Source organism: Aythya ferina, assembly GCF_964211825.1.
Source record: "Aythya ferina genome assembly, chromosome: 4".
Taxonomy (NCBI): domain Eukaryota; kingdom Metazoa; phylum Chordata; class Aves; order Anseriformes; family Anatidae; genus Aythya; species Aythya ferina.
Window position 1 is genome coordinate 27,546,713 of NC_140300.1, and position 27,689 is coordinate 27,574,401.

At 39.0% G+C, this 27,689-nt stretch overlaps 1 protein-coding gene across 3 annotated transcripts; it reads left to right on the forward strand.

The window, feature by feature from the left end:
- Nucleotides 1-810: 810 nt before the first annotated feature.
- On the forward strand, nucleotides 811-26,349 carry CWH43 (cell wall biogenesis 43 C-terminal homolog). Of its 3 annotated transcripts, none has more exons than XM_084517378.1 (16): nucleotides 811-1,032; nucleotides 1,534-1,725; nucleotides 5,070-5,190; nucleotides 5,325-5,479; nucleotides 6,839-7,040; nucleotides 8,245-8,333; nucleotides 9,523-9,777; nucleotides 12,923-13,048; nucleotides 15,039-15,118; nucleotides 16,370-16,475; nucleotides 17,574-17,709; nucleotides 18,666-18,815; nucleotides 21,009-21,153; nucleotides 21,789-21,850; nucleotides 22,915-23,070; nucleotides 24,573-26,349. In XM_084517378.1, exons 2-16 carry the CDS (start codon nucleotides 1,572-1,574, stop codon nucleotides 24,658-24,660), a joined length of 2,025 nt encoding a protein of 674 aa, XP_084373504.1. In that variant the 5' UTR covers nucleotides 811-1,032; nucleotides 1,534-1,571; the 3' UTR covers nucleotides 24,661-26,349. The 3 variants fall into 3 exon arrangements, with proteins under 3 accessions (XP_084373504.1, XP_084373503.1, XP_084373505.1); XM_084517377.1 differs by lacking the exon at nucleotides 811-1,032 and adding an exon at nucleotides 1,162-1,259; XM_084517379.1 differs by lacking the exon at nucleotides 811-1,032 and adding an exon at nucleotides 1,408-1,429.
- The last annotated feature ends 1,340 nt before the right edge of the window (nucleotides 26,350-27,689 follow it).

Here is a 27,689-nt window from a genome sequence, read left to right on the forward strand (position 1 = left end):
AGTGACATTTTCTCAAATAAAGAAAATGAAAGAAGCATTTAGTGACATGGATCTCGAAGAAAAGAGAAGGAGGACCATTAAGCCTGAGTCTCACTCTTCCTGCCCTAGAGAAGTTGACTTTTCCATCAAAATACCATTATTTATTTATTTGTTTGTTTGTTTATTTTTAAATTTACTCCTATGGATTTAGAATTTCACAGGCAAAGCAAAGAAAATGCTTATCATAAGGTTTATATAGAGTGGTACGGCAGTTTAACAGAAATGATAAGATACAGCTGGCAGCTTCCTAGGGTAATGGATGAAGATTAATAGAACTTAAGAAGGCAATGTATTCCAACAGCAAAAGCACTTCTTAGTTCATAGTTACAAATTTATGTTTTATGCCAAAAATGAAATTACAAAAATTAGCTTTTGTTTATATAATCCTTTTGCCATAGGCTGGCTGTAGTGATCATGGCTAGGCTTGTATAACAGAGGGTTTCTTCTAAAATTGACAACTACTGTGGCTTCAGCCTCAACCCAGAAACCTCAGCAAGCTAAATGCTGAGATGATTTCTGCAGACAGTATTTCTTATCAGGAGCCCTTAGTCTGGGGATATTTCATTCAGGTGGGCACAGTGCTAATTGGGAGACACCACTGACACCCCCAGTGTATTAAGGGGTGATCAACCTTGTATTTATGCAAGCAGCAAGTGAGTCACCTCCAGCTTTCCCCAGAGAATGCCAATCCTTTGCTTGTTTTCGTGCTTGCTGGTGGGTGAATGTTCCTTCAGTGCTGAGGCAAGATCTGCTCACGCTTTCTTGTCACCGAGCAGTGAAGAATAAATTTGGGCCGTCCTTTTCTAACTCGCAAAGCGTGACTTCTATGAAGGAACTCCTGGTTTAAGCGAACATCTCCTCACATCATGCTGACCCTGCCATCCCCTCACCACGGCGCCACCTCGGCACATGCCGGGCCACCCTGAGCACCTCCAGCTGCACCTCTGCTGGGGCTTGCCCAGCTTCAGAGCCACCCTGGGGGCTGTGGTGTGGGTCAGTGCTCTCCTTCAGCAGCACGGGAGGGAAAGGTGAAGGGGAAGGAGAGGGCACTCCGGCAGGCGTCGCTGTGGCCCCCGGTGCCCGCCAGCCTCGTGCCGGCTGAGGCGGCCGCGCTGAGGCGATCCGGGCGCTCGGCTCCCGGGCGAGGAGGGGCCGAAGCCCCCGGCGAGGCGAGGCGATGGGCGCCCTGTGGAGGGCCGCTGTCTCCGAGAGCCTCCTCGGTAGGTGGCGGCGGGGCCGGGGCGAGCCTCCCCCCCTCACGGCCGCGGAGGGCAGCGCCGGGGGCTGCCCGGAGCAGGCGGCGCGCCCCGAGGGGGGCGCGGCGGGGCTGAGGGGAGCCGGGGGCTCCGGGGCGCTCTTGAGATCGCCCCTTGGGAGTGGATCAACGATGGTATTTTTAGTAATATGATATTTATATGATGTTTTATATTTTTAGTAATCTCCAGGAAGCCTTGCTGTAGAAAACGTACAATGTATTTTTTCTTTATTTTGAAGGCTACATTTCATGGTCCCTTTACCATGCTCTGCCACCGATGATCTATTACTTCCCCCTTCAGACGCTGGCGCTCACGGGTCTAGAAGTTTTTGCAGTTGCCTTCTTTTCTCCAGTACTCTTGATAATCGGTCCTTTTTGGAGGCTGGCTAACAACAAGTACATCCTGGCCCTTCTGAGACTGACTACGGTTGGTAAGTATGCACTGCAGTGACTTACAGATTCCATCTTCTTATCAAGGCATAACAGTAAACATGGCAAATTGCCTCAGGACTCAGAGGATTTTGGAAAGACACGGGAATAAGAAGTTCTTGCTCTCACAAACTTGTGCATTTCTTTTTTTTTTTTTTTTTTTTTTGTTCTTGAGCCTGTGGATATGGCCAGAGGAATATTGTTTGCATCCATTATGTTGGCTTTTAGACCTGTACTGCATAATTCAAGGCAAATCTCATTTCACTTGTATTTCTAGAGGCTTTTAAATTAGTACAAGTCATGCCCAACAGGAAAAAGTTGTCAATATTGCATGGAGAAGAGCAGAGCAGGTGCTTTTTGTATAGCAGTTCTGTGGCTCTGACAATGGCTGGAGATGAGGTGTTACAGAACAGCTTGGGGCTATGTAATATAAATGTAATGCTGCAAGTGAAATGTTCTTTAATACATTTACTTTTGAAGCTCTGGAATTATATATATTTTTTCTTCATTAAATGCATCTATGTGCCTGTAGCGTATTGCTGGGGTTACAGGCTCATCCTGAGTGTGAAATGACTCTTATATTCCATCAGTTGCACAGGCAGAAGAACATTTGATGTTAAATTTAAGATACAACTTCCTCACAACCCATTGCACATGCCCCTTCCTCAGCCAAGACTTGCTGGGATTCCCTCTTTTGTCTTCAGCAGACTAGCACAAGTCTTATCTCTTGTTGATATTCTGGAAGTTTGTTGGGAGAAGATTTGGCAGCTACCTCCAAGTTCAGAAGCAGGTTATTGCTAATGAGTTTGCAACACCTGGATGAACTCAGAGGAGATGAGGGTATCCATCCTGCATAGAGGGAAAATGCTGCTGCTAAGTGATGTCTTGCCTCTTTCTGAAGCAGCAGTTCCTGAGTTGTCATTTATCAATATAAGATGATAACCAGAGAATTTCTTTCCGTATGATTTTCCTCCTTTACTGGTAGAAGACAGAACAGGATGATTTTATATACCCTCTCCGCGTGACTTTCTTTATTTTCTGAGAATTCCCATTTCTTATCTCTAGAAATTTGCTAGAATAGAACACAGCTTATTGGTGTCATCAGTTCAGATGTAGAGTAATTTCACCATGTTATTTTCATTTTCTGCTCTTTCCATCTTATCCGTCCTAATACTTTTTTTAGTTATGTTTTTAATAAGCTTTTCAGTGAGCAGTCTTATGTTTCACCTTTCTGCAGCAGTGCTCAGTGCATTGCTTTCTACAAAATCTGCTTTTAGAGCCTAGTAGCAACGTGTAAGCATTTCAAATTGCACTCTGCATTCCTTCAGATATCACAGTAATGCAAAATCTGCTGTGTTTATTTAAGATTAGTCATTCAGATCATCTTGCTGCTCTTACTAGTTCACTTTGCCAAAAGAGACCGAAATTGCTTAAGTGAGTGTAATTCTCATTCTGCTAAATAAAGAGCAGTGGTGTGTAGTCTGCTGGTTTATATGTTTGCTTACCTGCATCAGGGGCTCCTGATGATACCAACTCTGAACAAGAAGCTAGTGCCTTTGGTAATTATCTGGGGAAAGGATGTGTTGGTGGAGACTGTTGTGGGAGGACTCCAGAGCGTGGGGAGGCTGAAGCTGTGAGCATTCTCAGGCAGAACTAACCTGAGCATTGCTATATGCAGATGAGATCTCCCTTTCACTCCTGCCTAGGGTATCTGAAGCCCACAGAGACCATGTCCTCCTGCTGTTTCCATCTCCCAAACACTCCTAATATTGCCCTTGGCAACTCAACACCATATTCTCTATCAGCTCTGCTGTACTGTATTCACCTTTCCTGTTGCTCTACAGTGAGAGTCAGTATTTGGGGAAGACATAAAAGCATGTTCTTCACCCTCTTTGTCCTTAGCAATGAGTTTAGCAGCTAGTGGTAATTCTCACTCTTTACCAGAATATTTAGGAGGTGTTTTTTTTTTTTTTTTTTTTTTTTTAATGATAAAGACTTTCCTTTATCCAACATTATTGCTCACTTTCTTTTCATCTTTTCAGGAAGATTTTCTCTGAAGCTTATCTTTTGATTTCTGTATCCTTTCACGCTACTTGACTTTGTGTTCTATTTAAAAAACACAACACAACAACAAACAGACCTTCTGGTAGCGTCCATTTGAATCTATGTCTTCAGGTAACACATGGAGTGGACTTACATGTTTGGATAGATGTATGTACGTTTTGGGTGTACTTGCTGAGCAGCCCAAGGTGTGTGCAATGTAAGCGTTGCAGTCCCATGCTAGCGTTAATCCAGCTAGCACAAATGACAAAAGATTTGAAGAGGCAGTTGTGGATTTCAGCACAACATAGCAAAATAAATCTGTGTGCATTGTACACGCAACCTGTGCTGAAGTTCATGCAAGCACGTCATTCACTACTCTTGGCCATTTCATTTTGACATCTTTACTCTTGGTTCTGCATCTTTTGCTGTAAGCAGAATGCGGAAATAGACAGTTGGAGGATTCCAGCATGCATTGCCAGGATCAGCAGCTCCATTTCTACCCTTCCTTGCTTAATGCCTCATGATGTTTGACTCATACTTTCTTAGCAAATGGCTGCTAGCAAGTTGCATTGCTTCTCCTGCTGTTTGCTGCTAGTCAAATGTTGTCACCGGGCCAGAATTTAACACACTGACTGAGAGGTTATGAGAATGTGCATGACCCACACTCACTTGGATTGCAAACCTGCTAGCTGAGTTTGAAACTGCCGATAAAGGTGAGGTCATTGTGCCTCAGGAAATGGGGGAGATGCACACGCAGCCTCTCCTTCAGGGGCTGGAGGAGTCACAGTTCTCAGTAACAAGATGGAACAGGCTGCTGCTGCTGGCTCTGAAGCAGGATTCTGGGCCATAGAATGTCTTTTTTGCACCAGTAAGACTCTAATTTTGTTGCTCTAATAATCCTTATGCAATGTATGGTGGCTGCTCCTTTCTAAAAAGGATAAACATCAAGTTTTATGGCTTTTGATTTCTGTGCATGGTTTTTGTGCAAGAGCTTGGTTCTGGAATATCTGTCTGCTTAGATACTTGACCATAAGTATTTAAATTAAGACGTCACTGGGGTCTTGGAGAATATTTTTTTTTTTTATTATTTTTTTGTGGTAACTGCTATAATGTCACAGACACCCAGTGCCTATCCAAACCTTTCTTTGGTTTGTTTAAAAGTATGTAGTGCCACATGTTCTCCGATGAGTGGTGTAGCCATTCAAGTTACAAACAAGATTGAACTAATGCACAGGAAGTCCTTATTACCTGATCTCTGCTGCCCATTAAAGGAACTTGTTTGTGTGTCTGTCTTTGTTTGTAGGCAGCTTAGCATCGTACCAGGCACCGAATGCTCCGATAAGACTCCTCATCTTGTCTGCAGGTGTTTCTTCCTCATTGCTGGTTCAAACAGTAACGTGGTGGTCAGGAAACAGTTTGCAAAGGTATTTCTTTTTATACTGATGGCATGATAAATGACATCTCTCCATCTGAAAAGGTGTGGGCTTTCTTTTTCCCTCAAAAAATAAGATCTTTTTTACCCTCAAATGCATCAGTATTCTACAACTGATTCTTATAGGTTCATCAGGATATGGGGCTTCATACTGGGCAAGATAATGCTCCTTGTTCTTCGCATCTGGTATACATCACTGAACCCAGTCTGGAGCTCACAAGCTGCCAACACAATTATACTGACACTTGGTTGTATAGCAGTGGTGGAGCGAATCTATTCAGGTAAGGGCATTGTAGCAAAGAAAGCAGTTATGAAAACATCCTAAAGGAAAAGTATCCATGTGTTCCCTTTTTTCCTTCATTTTTTTCCTCAGCTGTCTGTTTGTAGATCAGATGCACAAGCAGTGTAGACTTTACAAACAACAGTGCTTTCATCTTCCCCTAACATGGCAGAATCAGTGTCACAATTCATACAAGCTGTAGTAAGTTGGAAATACCAACTAATTGCAGTATCAATAATGCAGCAGTAAAACAAACAAAGAAATAAGAGACCTATAAGAGAAATATTAGATATATAAACCCAGAATGGATTACCCTTTCTCCAACAGAAAACATCTGTCATGTCACTGTTATTTTCTTAATTCAGTCTGCTGTTTCAGTTTCTCTGCCAATGTGTTTTCTTTGACAGAGACAAGACAAATTAAAAGAACAGCTGATGTGGGAAAATAATCATTAAAAAAATAATAGAAGAGTGTGCTAATTTCCCTGTTCAAAATTTGCTCGAGTTCTTGGAGTGTCTGGCCAGTTATACAGCAGTTGGGACTGTCATGGGCTAAATGCTTTCTTTAAAACTGTGAAGGTAGCATTGCCAAGGAAGACAGCAAGGCTGGCTTGGTTAGTTAGGGCAGCTCATGTTAAATCCTCAGAAGTGCCTTCCTTCTCAGTGTAACCTGAATGAATTAATTGAAAGGTAAAACCTTGTCTATGTGTAAGTGGGTATAAGTTGTCATCATGTGTATTGTTTGTAGACTTGTATTGCATGACACAAACTAAGCCTCCACTTTCATAATAATTTAGGAAGGGAATCTACTGCAGGAAATTAGGAAGGGAATCTCTTATTCGTAGGTGACAAAAGAATGTCTATGCAACTAAAGGCACTGCTTTCTCCTTAGGTGAGTCTCAAGTGATCATCTCCTTAGATGATCTCAAGTGCGTGGAAAAAGGAGAAGAGAAGGAAGGGAGTTTTCTGGCTTCTATGGAAGTGTCGGGTTTTGTTCTTATCGGAGCTTAGAGTTTCAGAGAACAGAGTCCTCTGAATGAATTCTCATAACTGTTCTGCTGATTTCCAAAGCCAATTTAACAATTTAAATCCCAGTAGCATGAAGGATAATCATATGAGTCATATGAGCAGGTTGCCATTTTTGTACACGTAAGGTCAGTAGCTTTTCCTGACAAATATTTTCTCTTTCTAGGAGATTTTTTCTCTTATCAATTTTCATGGATGATCAGATAAGTTAGCTTTTGTGTTTGAGCCAGTAATTTATTCTGGTAATTTTGTAATCTTGGCTATTGCTTTTTCTCGATAACCCTTTTTACTTTTATTTGACACTTTGCTGAGCTATATTCCTATTCTTAATCTAGGTGGAGACAAGAGGAAACAAGAAGCAAACAATACTGGGAGTGGAGTTAGAGAGACTGTTTCCCAGCCTCATTGGCTTTTGTCAGGAATTGCTTTTGGCAGCCTCATGTTTCTCACTGTGTGGATATTTGGCGAGGTCTCGCTAATTTCTAGATGGGCAGTAAGTGGGCATCCACACAGAGGTCCAGATCCTAATCCATATGGGTGAGTGCCTGTTTTTGTTTTTTGTTTTTAATGATTTGAACAAAACAGTAATCAAAACCCAATGCCATAGTGGGTGACAAATTAAAACTCAACCAGATCAATTAACTTTGCTTATTTTTGCCTAAAGGAAAAGGACAGACATGTTAAATTACTTATGCATTAAATTACCATGCATTATTGGAAGGAGCTTTGTTACTAGGGAGAGGATGATGGTATAAAAATCTGTATAGAACAGAAGGGACTTCATGCAGAGGGCTTGTGGATAGAGGCCTAGGAGTATTCACTCAGTCCTTTCCTTCATTTTCCTTCTTATTCCTTCTTGTTTTCAGATATTTCTCAGCATTGCATATAAAGAAAAAAAATCTTAAATGTTCTATATTCCAGAATGATTTTTATTTCAACAATAATAAAACCTGATCTGCCACCCTGCAAAATTATTTTTAAATTAGGACTAAAGTCGAAGGGCTTATGAATGAGGTGTATATACAACAGGCAGTAAATGAATTTAGCTGTTGTCTTAACTGAAAAAGTTGTACAAAATAATACACTTTGGAGATGTGTGCAGATAAAAACCCCAAAACAACAACAACAGAACAAGAAGTGTGCAATATTAAAGAATATGCCTCTCTAGAAGTTTTAGGCATTAAGAATATAGTTTTAATGCTGTGAATTGCTCCCTCATGTTCCAAAATCTAGAAAGAGAATAGATTAGTTATTCTGATAATCAACTCTGTGTAGCTGCAGGTGAGATAGTTCATAGTTTGGAATCAGCACTCACAAGAGCTGCTCAAGATTGTGAGCAATGTTAGATGCTGCAGGGTTCCTATTTGAAGTGAAGAAAATGCTTCTGTTCAGAGGGGGGATTCCTCCCTCTCACTTGATCTGAGGGATTTTTTTTATTTTTTTTCCTTTTGTACCCAGTACTTCAGTGATAAGCTTCTGCTGCTGAACACAGCTTGCTTATACACTATGATAAACTGCCATTATTTTCTGGATGCTTTTTACAACCAGTAAAGGGGAACTAATGTAGCAGGGTGTGAGATGAAGGTATTTTGTGCTGAAATTGAGAACTATTTAAAATGAAAGGATTATAGAATAATACCAACCATCCTCACTTGTATGTCTAAAAGCTTCTTTTTGAATGTCAGGTGTTTATAAAATTATAGTAATGCACAATTTCTTTTCCTTTTTTTCTTTGTATCAGAGGTACAGTTCTGTTGGGCCTGGCTCATGGACTGATGCTTTCATTTTGGAGTTGGTCTTCTGTTGCCAATTTTGCCTGGTTTCTTATAGGTAGGAGCAAATCTGGAACAGAATTTTTCCTTATTCCTTATAGTCATGCCCTTGCACTCTATGCTGCTTGTCAGAGAAGTCAGTCGTTAATCAGAGCTTGCTTTTCTCTGTCACTGCCTGTAGCATACTCGCTGCCTTGTAGAATAAAGAGCAGTTCACCTAAAGGCAAGCTTGCAGCCTGCTTACTTAGCTGCCGAGGTCTCCAGGCAGCAAAATAATATGAACATTGAATCAGTTGTGCTGAAGTACTGTATTTGTGAATCAGTCTGCATACAGCAGGTCTTGGGTGATGGGAAAAGGGAGAATCCGAATGCTGGATCTAGACATCATTTTCAGTTGGAAGGAATAGATATGCCGTGGAACAAGTCAGAGATGGAAATTATTATGCTCTTGACTGGTGGAGAAGTGTTTTTTTCTATACTTTCCCAGCACGGATGCAGTTTGTTGTAATTTTTAAGCCCCTCTAAGAGAAATTTACTGGTATAAATTTTTTTTTTTTTTTTTTGAGTCTGCTTTTTTTTTTTTTCTTTCTTAGCTATTTTAGCTTATTGCTTTTGGATCTTTTTATCAAGAAGACAAAGCAGTACTTTCTACAAAGGTTTAGTAATAATTGGGACCCAACATATGGATTCCAAAGGATGTGACGCATTATGATTTGCTTTTCTCTCATTCACCTTGTCTTTTAGAGCATTCAAGAACTAACAAATTATTCTCTGCAGCCTTAAAACAAGGAATTTAATGCAAACTGCATTTCTCTTAGGACTACTTCTCTGTGGGAGCCAAAATCAAATATCAAACATTGGAAAAGTCTCAGTAAAGACACAAGAGTTTGGCAATGCTTGAACTATTGTTTGCCCTAATAATTTACCTTTAGATGCAGGTGTTAGGCTTCAGAGATCTGTATTCAAATTGTAATACGGCTCTTGGTGATGTTTCTTTGCAGTTTTTTTGCTGCACTGTTGGCAGCTCAAGAAGCAAACTTGAAAAGAACTCTGAGAAAAGTGAGAGGCTGGTTTTGGCTTTTGGGAATAACTGTCCTTCTAGTGGTACAGTTCTCATGTCTGCAAAGCACAGTTATATTTCACAGACTCATTTTTTCTTTTAAATATCTTTCCTAGAGAGAATGTTTAAAAGAAGAGGGCAGATAATATAGCTGACTGACTCACTGTTCTTTTCTATCCCTTTACAGGTATAGCGTCTGCAGCTGGTCTCCTGTATTTACAGACCTGGAGTGCTGCTGTTGCAGGCAACATTCTTGCTGTCTTTACGATGTGTGTGTGGCCTCAGCTGGCTGGACACTTTGTTAGCTGTCTGCATCCTGCAAAAGCCATGAGTGCAGCCATGTTTGCCTATGTTCTTGAATTATTCTTCTGTGTATGGTGTACAGCTTATAAATTTGTTCCTGGAGGAATTTATGCCAGAGAAAGCTCCCATCTTCTTTTAGGTACATTCATGACTATGAACTACTAGTAATATGCTTGTTTTAGCCTCAGATGTTTAAAATGTACCTAGTGTATAGTTTTTCTAAATGCTCGGCTCCTGTTTGATTTACTAAAGTAAGAGTTTCTATGAGAAAATTATTGAGTCATGAAAAACAAACAAAACGCGCGCGCACACAAAAAGAAAAGAAATAAGCAGTGGGTTTTTGTTTCTTACTGTCAGAAATAGTTTAAAATGTGGGCAGAAGATGGAATTTAGTTGAGGGAAAATGAAAAAGTGAAAAGGAAGTCTGATAACTAAGTAGACGTTTGAGGAAGAAATGTGTTAATCAGTCACCCTAAAAATAAGGCTGCTCTGCAGTTCAGGGTGTGACTGCACCTGTGTGCTAGCTGCCTTTGATAGCGGTTTGGTACCTCAGGTAACAATGGGGTCGCTGGAAACTCAGGTTTAGGAAGGCTGTGAAATGTTGCCAGTAATGTAATTCAGTGCATTAATTAGTCCTGCTCTGAGGACCTAAGTACAGCATCCTGCTGATCTAGCTAGGCTGCAGCTGAGACCTGGGCTTCGTTTCCCTGTAACAGTACCTTATGCTGTGTGGACATACCAGCAAGTTTGGAGGAACGTTGATAGTCCTGCAGTGTCAGAAATGTGCAGAGAAACAGGAGGGGGATGGGAGAAGAAAGGAAATTGTCAGGTATTTGCCAATGAGGAAGAACTGAGGTGAGCAAATATAAAGGTTTTAGCAAAATGTTCCCTTGACGAAGGTGGGGAGGTAGAAGGGAAACCAACCCTTTCTGGTTTTGTCTCCAAAATAACTTTTTAAAAAGGTATGAATGTGTTTCAGTAGCATATTTCACCAATCATACTGAGACAATGCTAAACGTTGTCTTGGACTAGGTGTATGGCACATTTGAGAATGTGACACATCATCCTATATTTTGTTTCGAAAGGATTAAGGAATGCCGAGTTTGACTTGTTGCTTCAGTGGTTTCAGATTTCAGAAGTGCCTTTGCAACCCCTTTCCGTCAGTCCAGGTTCCTAGTTTGTGTGTAGTCCTTCACGTGTTACAGCAATCACTCCAGTTTCAGATTGTTGTGTTCTGAGGAGTGCTCCATTACATTTGTTGCAGTTTTCTGTGTTCTGAAAGCAATCTGGGTAGTCTGTAGAAAAGGTTGCCTCAGTTCATTTCATTTTATTTTTTGGAGTTATAGGAAGAAAGCACATGGTAGAGAAATGTCAAATGTTTCTTGAATAATGCTTTGACAAAAGAAAAGCTATTACACAAAATCTCTCTCTGTCACTTCCTTTGAATACACTGATGATTAAGTCACCTGGCTGGATCATGGGATAGTAACACAGAGATGGCCTTCCTTAACTTTCTCTTTGGCTGAAAGAAACTGGTGAGCTGACCCTCTCTCAGCTGATGGCACTACATGAGCTTATTCAATCTGAGAATCCAATTTCTGGCTTTTTGATGGCATCTCGTAGCTGTCAAAGATACACAAATTATACTGTGAGGCTAAGTATTTATTGCTGTGCTTCTTCCCTTACAGCCTGCCTTTCTGGCAAACTGCTTGTTTTCTTCTGCTTTCTTTCAGGTGCAAGTGTTGTTTCTTGCTTTCTCCTCCTGTCCAATATCCTGCCTTTCTCTTGCCGCAGTCTGGGTAGGGAACTGCACTGGGAGAAGTGACGATGAAAGTAAGATCGTTCTGTTCAAAACTTCTGTGCTACTTCACTGTGATGTACCCTAATGCTCGGGGTTGGAGCCCTGCTTGTCCATTGACTTGAATGCCTTTGAAGTAGTTTCCCCTTGAGAAAGGTTTGTTTGTTCCCCCTTCTTCATTAGACTAGACCCGGCTTCCTGGTTTGCAAACTTTTACACCTAACATAGCAAGTAAGGGCAGTAAGGAAATAACGAGGAACAGTTATGTTATCTTCAGCTCTAACTCTGAAATAAAACATGACTTCTATAGTTAATTACAACAAACAGGTATTGAGGATGTAGACCTTTCCCAGCAGAGCTCTAAGCCAGTTTGTTAGGCTCCCACATTTTCTTTGCAGGTAATGGAATGCTGTAGCTCATAAGGGATGGAATAAGAGGTTGTAATATTAGTCTGCACTACCTATGGAAAAGAAAATATACCATCACGGTGCATTGCAACAGTTAGTGCCCTGAAGCCTAACTAGCTTTTAAAATGTATAAGTGGGCTTAGTTGTCTGTTCTTAAAAAGCACAGCCACTTCTCTTGGCTGTGGAGGAAAAGAATACAAGATGCTGCCTCCCGTCCTGCTGCAGTCTGCTTACACTGTGTCCGAATGAACTGTTGAGCAGTTGCTCTTGGAGTGCCTGGATAAAAACATGTTACTGTTATCTTGGTGACAAAGCAGTTAACTTGCAGAGTTAACAGGCATCTAGAATCAACAATAAATATCTTTATATTTCATCAAGCTGTTGCTGCAAGAATTGTAATATATAAGTGTTACTTAAATGCTCTTGTCTGGATTAATTCTGGAAAACTTTAAAAGCACTGGGCTGATCTGAGAGCTGGAGCTGTCAGTGGGAGCCTGGAAGTACTTAGCATGTCCTGCCCGCTGTGCGCCAGCCTTTTTGGCCTAGAACCACGAAACTGTACTGCAGTGCTGTTAAAATCAGCCTTTGTGTTAGCTGGCTAAATGTTCTGTGGAATAATGTTTTGTGTAGGATAGGTGTTCAGTGGAGTTTTAAATCCTCTTTTAGCTTTGAATCCTTCCTGCGGTGTTACTGCTTTGAAATAACATTTTGGAAATATTTGTCATTAGTGCCATGCGTAATGTCACAAGCCGATTTTGTTGGGAGCGGTGCTTGTGGCAGCAAATGCTACAATGTAAATTAACACTATTAATGTCGAAGTGCTGCAGGGATAGGTGAGGTGAATACTGACAATGATAAGTTAGATTTTTTTCTATCAATTAATCTCGTGTTGCCTGCATTACTACATTTGGTATGGCATTTGTCTGTTTGGGTGCTGACTGAATTGCCTCTGTTGGTGAAGCTGTAAGGTTGAATGTAACGCAGCAGCTGGGAGTTTATAAATGATGCATATATGAGCAATGTTTAATATGCTAAAACTCTATGAAAAAAAAAAAACAACTAATGACATATTTTTACAGGTTTTATTATGTTATGCATTGGGCTAGACTTTCTAACAGGATCCAAGAAAGACCTTAGCTCCATTTTTGAAGTGAAAAGCAACCAAAAGCCGCTGTTCAAAAGGAGTGAAAAATATATTAAACTCTGTAAGTATAATTTTTCTCCCTCTCATCCATGACTCTAAGGACACTGCCTGAGGAAGAAGAGTACAGCAGTGCAGTGCTTTGCTCAGATGTTTTAGAAAGGTGGGATTTGGTGCTGGTTCTAGAGCCAGAGCTGAGGTTGGTATTGCCCAGGTTCCAGTCTCTTTGTATCGTGAGATCTATTGCATGTGTACACAGAAGAAAGACTTGCCAGCCCATTCAGTATGTTGATTTGGGCATGTCAGCCCTTCAAAGAGCTGTGTTAGCTGGCTGGCAAAGGGGTGGGATGTGGATGGAGCTGCTATTTGACATGACTGCCCTTCTGTGGGAGTCCTGCAGAGCTGATGGTGAATGACCACCCTGATTCCTGGCTGTGTGTTCAGACCAGGCCTGTCGTGAAACTTCTGTCATCTGCCTGTCAAGTTTCCAGATAGTATGTTTCAGGTCTGATTTTCTTTTCTTAGGTTTTGAAAAGAAACTAAAATATTTTAATTTCATTTTGGATTTTAAACCTCTGGAATTCATCCAAGTGATGCTTTCAAGTATTTGGCTATGATTATTTAAACTTCAGATTTGTTTCCATTATTAACTTTTTTTTTTTTTTTTTTTTAAAAAAAAGAGAAATCATACAGCATTTTTCTGCTCTATTGATACTGTAAAATTTAGTAAAAGAAAAAAATGGCTAGTGGCTAGGGCATGATAACCCCACAGAGATCAGGATGCTAAATGTTCATGCTCCTGTATCTTTTTTTTCTTCTGTGATTTTGGATCAAATTGTCTATCATCTGTGAGCCTCATTTGGCCTTGTTTGGACATTGGAGGCAATAGTGCTTTCCTGCTTTACAGGGCTGTTTCTGAAAGCTTTGTGAAGCTGTTTGCCCTAAATACTCAAGGGCCAGAAGAATATCAAAGCACATTTGTGTATTAGAGGAAATGTGAGCACCAGTGCAAGTGGTTTAAACATTACTACACTAAAAACATTCCACAAAAATGAGTACATACTGTTGAAATCTCAGAAAATTAGCTGAGCAAAGGCTCTGCTTTGTCACAGACAGTATTTTAAAGTAAGTTCTGCATTTCCCCATCATGCTCAGACTTGTATTTTTTTCTCAGCTTCCCCTTTAAGCACCTTTGCATCTGACAGACTATGAAGTTGCTTAACATTTACTAATACAAACAGCATGTCCGTCCTTCTGACATCATCCACAGTGAAATTTATTTAAATCTGACAAAGTTGTTCCAGTAAACTCGCATAAAAATAATTACACGTCTGTTTAAAGATTCGATGAAAGAATAAACTGGGGTTACTGAAGTCATTGTAGATTCTGTATGCCACCGTATAAACAAAAGAACTGCAGAGGAGTTTTTTCATCAAATTGCAATGTGCCAAACACTGACAGCTCCTAAGTGTCCACCGTGGTTATTTGGAAGGCTACAGGAGCAATGGGAAAGCTCTGAATTTGCATTGTGTGAAGCCACAGTGCCTTTCCAAAAACCCATCAATACGGGTACTTATACAAGAACTGCCCTGGAGGTCTGGCAGGGATCATATCTTTCTGACATCTAGTGGCTTGTGAAGTAAACTAAATTTTATTCCACACATTATGTTAATGCAAAATAAAAGATGCATGCTATAGATGCATATCTGGAGCACTATGAGGGAAACACTGGAAAGTTTACATGATGCTGTTATCTCCTATAATGTCTTCTTCGGTAGGTATGTTTTTTACACAAATATTCCAGGCAGTGTTGGTGTATTGTGTCTGCTGATTTGGAGAATGGAAGTGTGTATGTGCACACATACCGATATTCTTTAGTACACGACGTTGGAATGGTGTTATCACTGTCATGTGTGGAAATTTAAATCTATACTTTCCCCATCCTATGAGTAGCACACCTTAGAATGACCGTATATCCAGTTCTTTTTAACTGCAATGAGAACTTTATTTCCTCTTGCTTTAAAATAAACTTTTCTGTGTTTCTCTCTTTCAAGTCTTGTGGCTGTTTGTTGGTGTTGGTTTGCTAGGATTGGGTCTGCGTTATAAAGCTTATGAGAAGAAGTTGGGCCAAGGGGTGAGTAGCGTGTTTGTGAAGATGGTAACTTTCAAATATACAGTGAAATGTGCTTGTGATATCTTTGGTTTGTTGGTTGTCTTTATAGCAGTATCCAAATTTTCAGCAGCAGTAATTCAGAAATGAATATGCAAGAAGTTTGCATTGTGAATTCATGCTGAATACAGGAAACGTTTGGGTCTTTGGAGGTTTGTTGTGCTGCTATGAAGGAAATAAAAACGTTCTAGAAAGCTGAGAGATTCTTGCCTCATACACTTGATTTGAATACTACTTTTATAAATTAGTTTATTTTAATTATATTCAAAACTGGACTGGTCAATACCATTAGCAGCTTGATCTTGCATCAGAGAGGTATGCCCGGACAAATTCCTGAGGCCCTTTCCAGCTGAAGGTACTCTTTGTTTCCGTATTTGTATGTGTAAGTCTGAACTGAACCTCTCTGACAAGTTGGTTGACCTAGATTAGGCTAATTAAGGAAGTTGGATAAAAATCAGAAGATTTCAGTTTCCTATCTAGTAAAAAATCGAGTATTGCAGAGACATTAACAATTCAGATGCTTCATGCTCACAAAGTTTAGCAATTAAGTTACTTATAAGTTGTCTGAAGCTGTTGTTTACATAGTTAGTAATTTTAACTCAAAATTAGAGCTGTTTTTATCAGACATAAATTTACCTTTCTATTCCATGACTTTGCTATTGTAAAATTAAATTTTTGATGCAAGTGGTTGCAATTATGAATTAAACTTGTTTTTTCTTGGTGGTAATCCAGAAATAGTTATTTGAAGCTTGCTCTTGACATGTTTTCCTGTTGGTAATTTCTTTCTTAGAGAAGTCTCTGATGACAAATGCAGGAAAAGGTGCAGAAAAGATGATGAGAGCTGAGTAGAAAGTATGTGTGCGCGCATACAGTTGGCTTTCTTTTTAAAACTCATTGAGGATTGTAGTACAGAAAATGGGTAGTTAATCTGAGAAAGATGACAATATTCTTGGTCTTTTTCATATCTATATATTTAATGATACTTGTACAAATTCATTGTAACTACAGTGACTTTTCTCATCATAATAACAGCACAGATTTTTCTAATAAATACCTATAGACTTTCATAATCTTGACAGATTATTCAGAAAATATATTGGTTAAAATATCTCCTCTTGGGTGTCTTTTATGGCACCATGTATCTGATATTGATGACTGTAAATGTACATGGAAGTCAAATCATAATTAACTTTTTTTTGCATTTTATTTTTTGAGGTTCCAAAAAGAGACTTCTCTGCTATGATCTGGCCTTTTAGATTTGCGTATGACAATGAAGGATGGTCTAATTTGGAAGGATCAGCTAATTTGCTCAATCAGACAGGTAACTTTTTTCCCACTTAATTTATATGTTAGAGGCTACGTATGAAGAAACAGAAAGAAGCAAGAACATCTAGTTGGCTGACTCTGTTCTTACATTAATTTAAGAACATTAAAAACCATGTTCTTACATGGTTTTCTCCTGAATTTGTGAGCTGTTCCAGTTCAATCACTTCAGTTAAAAAGCTATTTACAGTGGCAGTCATTTTTTCTTAGATTTAAAGAGGTTTTTGGTTGGTGGAAACACTTCACTATCTGTATTTTTTTTGTTTGTTTGATTTTTGCTGTGTTGTTATCTTATATTGCTAATGAATCACTTATCTATACAGAAATGCTTTGCACAAATGAAATAATGATAGGTAACCTTCCTTCAGGCATGGGCAGGCCTTTTCTAGCTGCTGGGTTCCTTCAGGACCAGATGTCTTCCTGGCAGCTAAATCTGTAGGAGAACCTGTCCGGTGGCAAGACAACACCTCAGTATGTAAACATGGAGGGACATCAGTGCCCTGAGAAAGTGAGATGGCTGTGGGTAGTCTGCAGTTCACTGGAGCTGGGAACCCTTCTGTTGCCATGCTTGTGTGCCAGTGCCAAGTTGCTGCAGGCTAATGAATTGTTTGGGCAGCAGCAGCCTGCTTCCTCTTGCACACGAGCCTTTGGAATGGAGTAAGATTTGGCAGATGAAGGTAAATGCAGATGTACTGTGCAGTGCTTGTTCATTAAGTTGAAAGCAGTAGACACCCTACTGTGCTGTTAATCTGTGTACGTACAGAATACCTAAATGCTTTTGAAATGCACCACACTACATATGTGCAGGCCAGCTGTACAGTGCAATCTTGTGTGTCTGGTTATGTGGCAGGGAGGAGCTCTGGCATCCAGGCACGAGGATATCTCCATCAGAGGCTGTGTAGCCTGTGGCAACTGGAATTGCGGGCACCAGTTTGTTGCTGGCGTAAGACTGGCCCCAATTGACTCCTGAAGGACTTGTGTCCATCCCTGTGTAATCAAAAGGGAAATAAGTGCATTCTGTAGTCGTTTATGATTTGTGTTTGTAGGTTGTAGTTATAAATTTGTAAAGATTTCTTTTTTTTTCCCCTCATTTTAGGTGCGGATTTCATCACTATTCTGGAGAGTGATGCCTCTAAACCGTTTATTGGGAACAATGATCCAACAATGTGGCTTGGAGAAAGACTAGGATTTTACACAGATTTTGGTCCAAGCACAAGAGATCATACTTGGGGGTGAGTCACCTTTACGTGCACAGTGACAGTACATGAAAATAAATACTCCACTAGAACACAGACAAAGAGTAATTGAAATAGTAATCACCATAATCACTTGCTGGAGCTTGTCTTTAAGAACATGTTCTGACTCCCTAGCCTTACAACGCGATGCAGATCAGGTTTTCTGTTTGTTAAAAGTGATCAGTTCTTGGTGCCTGTGCCTGCAAGCTGCCTCGGTATTGGTGATGCAGAGTATGGCATCCTGGCCCTTAATGGAAGTTTGGAAGTTGGATTTGGAAGTATGGCATTTCAGATTATGTTTCTGATTCCCTTTTCTTGTCAGCTCTGAGAACTTCAGATTTCAGCCTTCAACATGTGATAGCAGTTGGAAAATGTAACTGCACTTGGAGTAACTACAAATTTTGAATTCATTAAATTCAGCTTGGGAAATATGGTGGGAAATGGACATAGAAAGGCACGTGCCTGTTTGACCAGAACTTTTGTGTTCTTGGCCAACTACCAGTTGGATATCTGAATATTTCTGCAGTCTGGAAAATAGTGGCTTATAATGTGGTGGCTTTTTAGGGGGATTTGCAGATCTCTGTGGTAAGTGGAACTTGTAGTGAAGTTGCAATGGCTACCTTATTCTTCCTGTATGTGAGAAGAATTCAGTAACTTTCCTCTTCAAGAGCCTGTATCTTTATGTGGTACTAAATGCGATTTTTTTTTTCCTGCACTATTTATGACCTACTCATATCACCTTTGTTACCAATTTATTTTGGGGTTAGAATGAATTTGATTATTTTTTTTTTTTTTAGATGTGTGATTAAGTAATATTTTAGACAAAAACAAATCTAAGTTCAGAAAAATCCTCTAGAGATGGTTTGAATTATTTTGGTCACATTTATCTGCTTAGCTCAGATTAGCGATGCTTGTGAGTTAGAAAAAGTAACTCTTTCCCTCTTTTCATGTAGCATTATGGCACTGTCAAGGTATCCCATTGTAAAATCTACCCACCACCTTCTTCCATCTCCAGAGGGAGAGATTGCACCTGCCATCTCCATGACTGTCAATTTCACTGGGAAGCTGGTTGATTTTGTTGTTGCTCACTTTGGAAATGAAGAGTGGGTATTCTATTTATTTCCTGTTACGTATGTTGTTCTAAGTTAATCATAATTGTCATCAACTTCTGGGGTTTCTTTTGTATTCTTTAAAATCTGCTGTGGTGCTGGTTCTAGCAATACACATTGGAAGAAATACTGTGATCTAACTAGCAGTTAGAAATTCTAAAGCTTTTTTTTAGGGGATGAATTTGTCATGCAAAACTTGGCTGAGCTTAATATCCAGGTTAACAGAGATATGAAAAAAATACTGTTCTGCAAAAACAGGAACAGGGCTACCGATACATCTCAGGCCATGAGAGCATCCTTCTGACTTTCTGCATCCATTATATTCCACACTGAGTGCAGATAGTTATGGATAGCTAGCATGAATGGACAACTGATGTTTATTAAAATAAAAAGTAACAATTCTGATGCCTCCAAGAAAGAACAGTGTCTAAACAACAAAAATATACATTCAGTGTCTTTCTGACTATATGAAACTGGAAATATAAAAGCTGACCTCTGGATTCTGAAATAAAGAATTATTATATCAGTAACTCAAATATGTGATGAAAAAGACTAAGGGATATCTTTCAGTTCTTTACTTTAAAGCAATGTCTGAGTTACTGTGTAATGAATATTAATAAGGGATAGTTTTGTGATGCTCCACGTAGTTGTATTTCCTATTTGTTGCAATATCTAAAATTATGTTTGTCATTTATTTTTAATTTGTTTTAATTTACAGAGAGACAAATTTATGGATTGGGTACAGAGTATAATACACAAAGAAGCTGCTCAGAAAGCAGTAGGAATTCTCGTTATCCCATAACAAGCTTCCTCCTTCCTTTTCCTTTTGTAGAAGCTGTGCTGCAAGCATGCAAATAGTTTATAGATCCCCTTTTACTAAGCATATATAATTGTCAGGAACCACTCCCAATCTGAAGTCTACAAAGAAATTCCATTTTGTGCTTCACACAGATGATTAGACTTGCCTCTCTGAGAAACTATTTGTCAAAGCATAAGAAAATAGCTCTGTATTCCCCTCTCACAGAGAGCTAAGATAAAGATGAAGGAGAAAATAGGAGGAGACACATGGGAAACAAGGACAAATTAGATTGTGTTTTGAGATTAATGGATTTTATAATTAAATGCCATATACAACTGCTTGTTTTTCATCTGTCATTGCTGCTTAGAATGACGTAAACTAAGATACTAGATAACTGGGGATTTTTTTAAGACTGTTTCTAAAATGTGGGAATATGTCATTGGTGTCCTTTAAAAGAACCCATCTTCTCGAGAGGCATGTCTAGAAGGAGCAGCTAGCTGAGCAGACAACTTTACGTATACATAAGTCAGGCTTCCTGAAATGGTCTTTATCTCCTCTCCATCTGCTCCTTCTCTCTTACGCATTTGGCCCACTCAGAAGACTGCTATTTAAAAGCACGGTATTTCAGCCCCTGTCTTCTCAACTTGCTGTCTCAATGCTATGTAGCCCAGTCTACCAAAATACAGAAGAGAATATGCTTTGTGCAACTGTTCAAAGTGCAGAATCACGGAAAGAGAAGCATCTTTGCATAATGACAAATCCAAGGACAGGAACTGGATTTCAGTGCAGTATTCATGCTACCAGGCTCTGCTTACACTGTCACTTTTGGTCATGTTGGAACTGCTGGGTAAATCTTGTTAAAAAGATGGAGAATACCTGGCAAATATTCTAAGTGTTAATGGGATGACACAGCTCTTAAGTTATGTCTCATAAATCACGTGACTTAGATTTTAAGACTACTTTTTACCATGATCTGTCCATCAGAAAAGTAAAAGGTTTTGTAGGCGTACAAACTCTTTGTTATGCAGCAGACAGTCTGTACTAGCACAACTACATTTCAAGTGCAGGCAGTGACACAGCCTCAGGTAACCAAAAGAACTTACACTCACATTTCCTAGTAATGAGATAGGTATTAAAAAACAAAACAGTAATAGAAAAAGCTGCTTGTATAATGGTTAGGAAGAGAGCCGTGATTACATCCACCACTACCACGTGGCTTTTATTCAACATGGTGATCATTTGGAATCGTCAAGCTTGCTGTTAACTTCCATATTCTCTAATACTGGGGAATAAAAAAGGTGTCAGACTCATTTCTGGTGTGCTATGATATACCAGACAGAATCTGGGCTTAAATATATGTATGTTAAAGTCTTTCCCAATCCTTTCAGAGAGGACTTGGACAGAAAACTTCAGGCCATAGCCGTTTCCAAGTTGTTGAAGACTAGCTCTAAGCAAATTGTATTCCTAGGATACATCACTTCAGCTCCTGGATCCAGAGATTATACTGAACTAATAAAAAATGGAAATGTCCAGGTAATATAAAAGTAGTGATTCTTTCAACAGTGAGAGATAATGTATATTTAAACATTCATTTTAATGTTGCAGTGTGGTAACTTAGACACACAAGAAGATGCACACAGATTTTCAGAGACAGTCTTCAGCTGCCTCATGAAATGCTGTAGAGAAGATGGATTTATGTGGTGAAAAGATAAGAGGCAGTGGGCTCCAACTACCATGAGAGAAATGTCAATAAGATGGTAGAAGAAAAAATCACAGTGAGGACTGTCAAGCATGAGAAGAGGGGCCCAGAGAATTTGTTAAATCTCTGTCCTTGGAGATCTTAAAAGCTTGGCTGCATAAGGTCCTGAGTAACTTGCTCGAAGTTGCTTTGAGCATACAGTTGTGAATGGTGACCCCAAAAGGTCCCTTCCAACCTCTAGTTCTGTGATTGTTTTGTTTTAAAACAGTTCTGCAGTTTGGCTCTCTGTCAGGAGGTGTAATGAAGTCTGATCTGTTTGTGTCTAGCATAGTGGATTTTTTACCTTGCTATTGCATTTTAGGCAAAACACTTTTCTACACCAGGTTTATACATTGGTTCTGTAGCTGATTTAAAGCCTAAACATAAGGAGAGCTGTCTTATTTGACTTCTTTTTTTCTTTCACTCATAGGATATTGATAATACAGATCGTGACAGGTGGTGTAGCTATATTATGTATCGAGGAGTAATAAGGTATGTTAAAGAGGAACATTTAGAAATTTGCTTTAAATATCTTTATGACAATAAATTTTAGACCTTGCTGTAGGTAATTGTGTAAGAGTCTTACGTCCCTTAACAAATGTGTATGGAGAGTTAGGTATCTTATGAAATAATGTGAAACACTGATCTCAAAAATAATTGGTGTACTTCCAAATATAATTAGCAAAGGCAGCGTTAGAGTTTCATCCTTCTGTATCAAAAGCCTTCAGACCTAAACTGCTTCGGTAACATAAAAATACTTTTTTTTTCTCCAAGATCCAAGCTCTGGCTTTGCAGCATCACTCTAAAATGTGAAGGCTAAGCCCTAATTTGTATGTGACACAGAAGATACAAATTATAAACTATGATTGTAGGGTTTGTTCAAGCAAAATGCTGATCTAATCGAACCAAGATTTATGCTGGATTTAGTGGAAATCTTGACTGTGTAAACCCATATTGAAGCATTTTGCTCTGCTGGGACCCATGCACTCCACGTCTTGGAAATACCAAGCTCCTTGTAAATCATTCTCTTGGTGATGTATGTTCCAGAATGTAATTAAGCTTATTCCAAACTAACTATGTAAATTCTGCAGTGTTAACAGGAGTAAACCCGGTAAACTAGATGGCTGTCTTAAGTAACTGTATTGAGTAGAAATAGCCCAACATTTACAATCTCATTTTATTAGTGGCTCATGTCGCTCATGCTTGAATTTCAGAATTTCTTCAGTAAAGTTGGTGAATTTGCATGAATATGCATATGCTAAAACTGTGATTTTAAAACTGAAAAGTTTTAAAACTGAAGAACTGATTAACTTCCTATCTCTAGAATTTATTTTTGTTGTCAAGCGCTAAAACTTTCTCAGTTTTTCTGCTTGCGACATTGTGTTATGATGAGTGTGTTTATGCAGCATGTTAAGATTTTGGAAGGTGAGATTCATTGACATGAAAAGTTACATCGATAAGTTAAATAATAAGATTGGGAAAAAGTGACACGATTTAAGAATGTGGTGAGACTGCTTTGAATTATTCTTCAAGCTAACTCTTCTTGAATCTGACAGGTTGGGCTATGCCCGCATATCTCACGCTGGTTTAAGCGATTCAGAAGTCCAAATGGCCAAATTTAGGATCCCAGATGATTTAGATAACTATGTTGATAATGACAGAATTGTTACGGATCCCAGCCAAGTTCCTGAGGACATCCATTTCAATCCCAGGTCAGTATATCTCCTAAGAAGTTAAGGGGATGATGTACATGACATCCAGGAACAAAGTAGTTCTCAAAGTGGGAGGTACTGGTCCGTACCAAATTAGGAGGCAATAACTTCTGATTTGTAATTCCATTTTTACCATTAACTTGGAATGTGCCTTGGGAAAATCCGTCTGCTGCATTGCACCATAAATTGAAAGTAATGTTTATTTCACCCAGATAATTAATTTCTGAGATTGTTTGATAGGGATATTTGCCAAGTGGTGTGGTAACTCTTCTTATAGATGATGAGAGATCTCCCATGCTTCTCAGCACTTGGAGGATCAGGACCTTAAAATATTTAGATGTAGATTTAAATGTTCTACTATTTAGAACACAAAATACAATTTATGTGTTAAAATACTTATGCAAAAAGTATTTAATATAGAATATAACATATGAAAATGTCAAACAGAATGCCTAGTGCAGTTTGTTACATATGTCCAGAAAAAAAAAGGACCAGGTTTTAAGCTGATGTTATTTTTCTACTGGCATTACGTAACAAAGAAACATGGAGAAAGGTGTTTATTTTGGATCAAATATCAGCATAGAGTCAGGAGGTTTGAGATAGATGTTGCCACAAAGTGACAATTTCCAACAGTGTTGAACTTACTAAGTTAACTTATTTCTACATTACACGATACAGAATATATATAATATATATATTTTATATGCACAAACAGTTGAACTTACTTTTTGTTAACCACTCAGTCACTGGCTTCCTGCCGAAGCAGGGCTTTGCCTAGTCTTTTGCACATGATGAAACTTGCCCAAAGTTAGAATTACACTTTCAAATTTTTCAAAGTTGATTTCACCACAGACTATTTTTTTGTTCCTGATTTCTTTATGGCTGCCTATAAGCAGAAAAAAATGGTAATCTTTAGCAATAAGTTTAACCTTTTCCCATTTTAGTACATTTGAAGCACAATGGTACTATTTCTACATGTTACTTAGCACTGATATTTTGCAGAAGTACTACGTTTTACTTCTGCAAATCCATCTACTGTAGTAGGCAGCAGTCCAAATCTTCAGGTTTAAATACAGCATGAAAAAATACAGTTTTCACCATAATTTTCAAATAAAAATCTGTGATATTGACCATAGAGCTGAGTATTTGGATACTGTGGAGAACAAAACACTATCTCCACTGAAGTCAGTGGAAAAAAGTTAAAGAGCGCAGGATTTTACTGGATAAAACCCCCCCTCACCTTTGTCAGCTGGAGTTCCATTTATAGAGTGCCTGGAGCATTAATCCAATCAGTGTAATTAAATGTCTCCATCCTCAGAGACCTCTAGCTAGTTAGCTGACATAGACTATGATTTATATGTAGTAGGATTATGGTCTATTTCTGAAAAAAAGCTATCTAGAACATTAAGAACAAATATTAATTATACTACAGAAATGCATGACTTGACTGTGTGAGTTAAATCCTATTGTGATGATTTTGCTTTGTTGAATATTTTTCTTAGGTTTGGATCTTACAAAGATGGACATAATTATGAGCTTATTCACCACTTTCATATGAGCACTCCTAAATATTTTAAGCAAACAAACTAGAATGAGAGAATAACATATCACTGGGACCAACAAAGGTTTGTTGTTTGAAACTGACCTAGCAGCCAAAAAGACTACATTGTTTAAGAAGGAGGAACTCCCATGCTGTACAACACCGAACTTCTGTGTCATAGTTGGTGACTCTCTTCTTTAATGAGTTGTCATCGTTGTAAGAGAGGGAAGTTGCAAACGTTTTGATAAATTGGTATCCACCTGGGGCAGACGTGTTTTGTATGCATCCAGGCATGGGTGGGAGTTTGATTTGGAATAACTTCTGCAATCTTATTGAACGTATCCTATACTGTACTGTTTCAGAGTTAAATGGACCTATCCTTTTCAGATGTGACCCCTTTCCTCTCCTGGTAGCTCTTTGGAAAAATTACGTGCAAAAATATGCAAAAACTATGTTTAAACAACTGTGTGCACTTTTGACTTGAATCTGCTGCCAATCTGTATTTTATTCTTAAAGAAATTTGGTTTTATAGAACAATTTGCAGATTGATATTTATAGTATTGGTGAAAAGGTTGTGACTCTTACAGGCTTTAACAAAATATTAGACACTGCAATGTTTTTACAAAGAGGATAAAGTATTTCTGAATAACTATTGTTTATGACCCACGGGCACACTGCAGAAGAATGTATTTAAAAACTCTTGCTTACCATGACAAGGTTTCTGTGAAGAGACAAAAGTTGATTGTAATTTTTATTTCTTGCACTTTCAGCAGTTTTCTTTTGCAGATGCCAGTAGTCCTGGTCTCTCCCTTCTCACAGCCTGCATCAGCTGCTGGTGCTGGCACCAGCAGTGCACAGTGGTGCTGAGTAACCCCACTTCTTGCTGCATGCACTGATGCTAGCTCTGACTTATGTCCAGCCACAGGTCTGCCTTTCCACAGCATGTACAAAACATAACATTAACTTGCCACATTACTTAATATTTTCCACAGGCCGACTCTACAATTATACATTGTAACATGAACATTCATGTGAGATGCAGGAAATCGTATTCAGAAACATAAAAGCTTGAAACCTTCTTTTTTTTTTTTAACGATTATAAAAATAGAATCAGGTCATTTCTCAAGAAGTCAGACACCAAAGCACAAGTTGTGGTAATAGATCAGGCTATACATCATCTGTGTGTATTCTTCCAAATCAGTGTGCACACTTGAATGGATTTTCAGTTTTCACAGGATTTAGAAATGTTCTCCCCTTCCCGAAAGCTAAAGTTAAAATATTCTGTTCCTTTGAGTAACGTTACGTTGGTGGATCTGTACCTCATAATGTCCACATATCCCACTGTATGCAAATATACTAAGTATCAATTATATGTCAGCATTTGGATTACTTTCTCAGAACGACTAGGAGAAACTATGACTGTGGACTGTATGTATACGGCTAAAGCTAAACCCACGCTTGATTTGTCCTTGAATTTGCGTGTTGTCCTAACTCTCTTGTATCTGGTTTAGAAAACAGTGCAGTACACCTCTTAGTCGCAATTGCTATGTCTCAAACTATGGAAGAAATGTGCTAGAACAGGTCCTGCTGCAGGGGCGTGTGACTAGTCCTGTTGTTTTCTAATCCCACTCTTGTCATTTCAGCTTTCAAAAGGTACTATGTTATGAAATTAAAATGTTTGTGGATATCTTTCACTGTACATTCAGAGACATGATAAAATAAAATGTATGAAATAGTCATGTTTTATTTGCTGAATATTTGAACTTTTTCTGGCCGTAAAAGGTCTAGTTTATGAGTCTGACTTCCGAATAATTTGTATTCTGTTGTACTTCTAGTTCCATCCTCCCTGGCATTCTGTGCACTTTAGTTAAAGTTTCCAGGAATAAAAAGGAAGAGAGACGACATTTCATCAGGAGCCTAACAATGAGTACCTCAGAATAACAAGGACTCTATCTTGTAAGAGAGCAACTTTTGAGAGTAATTGTACTGGATTCTTCAGCAGGGTGGAGACTCAAGAATCCTCTTACAGATGTTCCCACTTTGAGCCCTCGACTCAGACATTTCTGTGTGTGATAAGCTCAGCTTCAGAAGCAGTGGCACAAGTGTCGCAGAGCACTCTCAGACCCAGGAGCTGCAGCTCAAAACTCTAGAGCTAAAAAGGACCTGATTTTTTTATTTCCCATTTCTAAAAGGGGTGTTGCAGCTACAAGCTTATTCAACAGAAGTTGGGCACACCCTTCAGTTGAACAGGAGTTGATGTTACTGAAAGGAGTTGGGTGCAGCTTAAGTGTGCAGGTGAGAGCAGCTCCCACGTATTTATCTCACTGCAACAGAATACAGAAAACGTTCAGGGTCCTCTGCTTACAGGGAGGGAGGGACCTTTGTGGCCCCAAAGGTGCTGCTTGATTTGATGTACCCCCAAGGTTCAGGCAGAAATTCAGAGCTGCTCTCTGAATCTTGGCTGCGTAAAGCATTCCTAATTATGGGTTAAGCAGACTTTTTTAAGGACATCAAACTAAAGTTGAAAAAAAAAAAAAGCAACCTTGAAATCTAATTCAGGGATTTAAATAGGAGTGACCAAAAGCCCTGATTTTTTTTTTTCTTTTTTTCTTAGGTATGTAAAATATTATATTTGTTTGCACAGTGTTACAGAAGGGCCCTCAGGGTCAAACTCACATATCTGTTAAGTAAGAGTAACAAAACACGCCTTTTTACTTAAGCAATGAGCATGGTATGAGTCCATGGGACATGGCAATTAACATCAGCTGAATTATGAGGAGGGATTTGAAAGCTGCAGTTACATAATCTGCAGCTGCTACTTTCTGCCACCTGAGGTCCTCTTTTATCCCCGATCAGTAGTGTAGTGCTGGTATGTACAAGTGTAGTGCATTACAGTACGTACAAGAGTAATGCATTGTTGAGGTGTTTCTTTGCAATTCTGAAAGTGAAAAATCTTCTCAGAAAGCTTACATAAAGCTGTTTGTATTGACTTGGGTGTCAGCTACTAGATTTAGAAGCATGATTGCTGGGTTTCTGGTAGTTTGTCTCTTTTCTTTCAATGCCCCATACTGTGCTTTGT

What these genes read in the sequence shown, in the direction of transcription:
- CWH43 (XM_084517377.1), top strand. Translation starts at nt 1,217, where the DNA reads ATGGGCGCCCTGTGGAGGGCCGCTGTCTCCGAGAGCCTCCTCG. An exon ending in TTTTGCCTGGTTTCTTATAG is followed by an intron (nt 8,334 to 9,522) that starts GTAGGAGCAAAT and finishes ATCCCTTTACAG; the next exon opens with GTATAGCGTCTGCAGCTGGT. An exon ending in ACAAGAGATCATACTTGGGG is followed by an intron (nt 17,710 to 18,665) that starts GTGAGTCACCTT and finishes CTTTTCATGTAG; the next exon opens with CATTATGGCACTGTCAAGGT.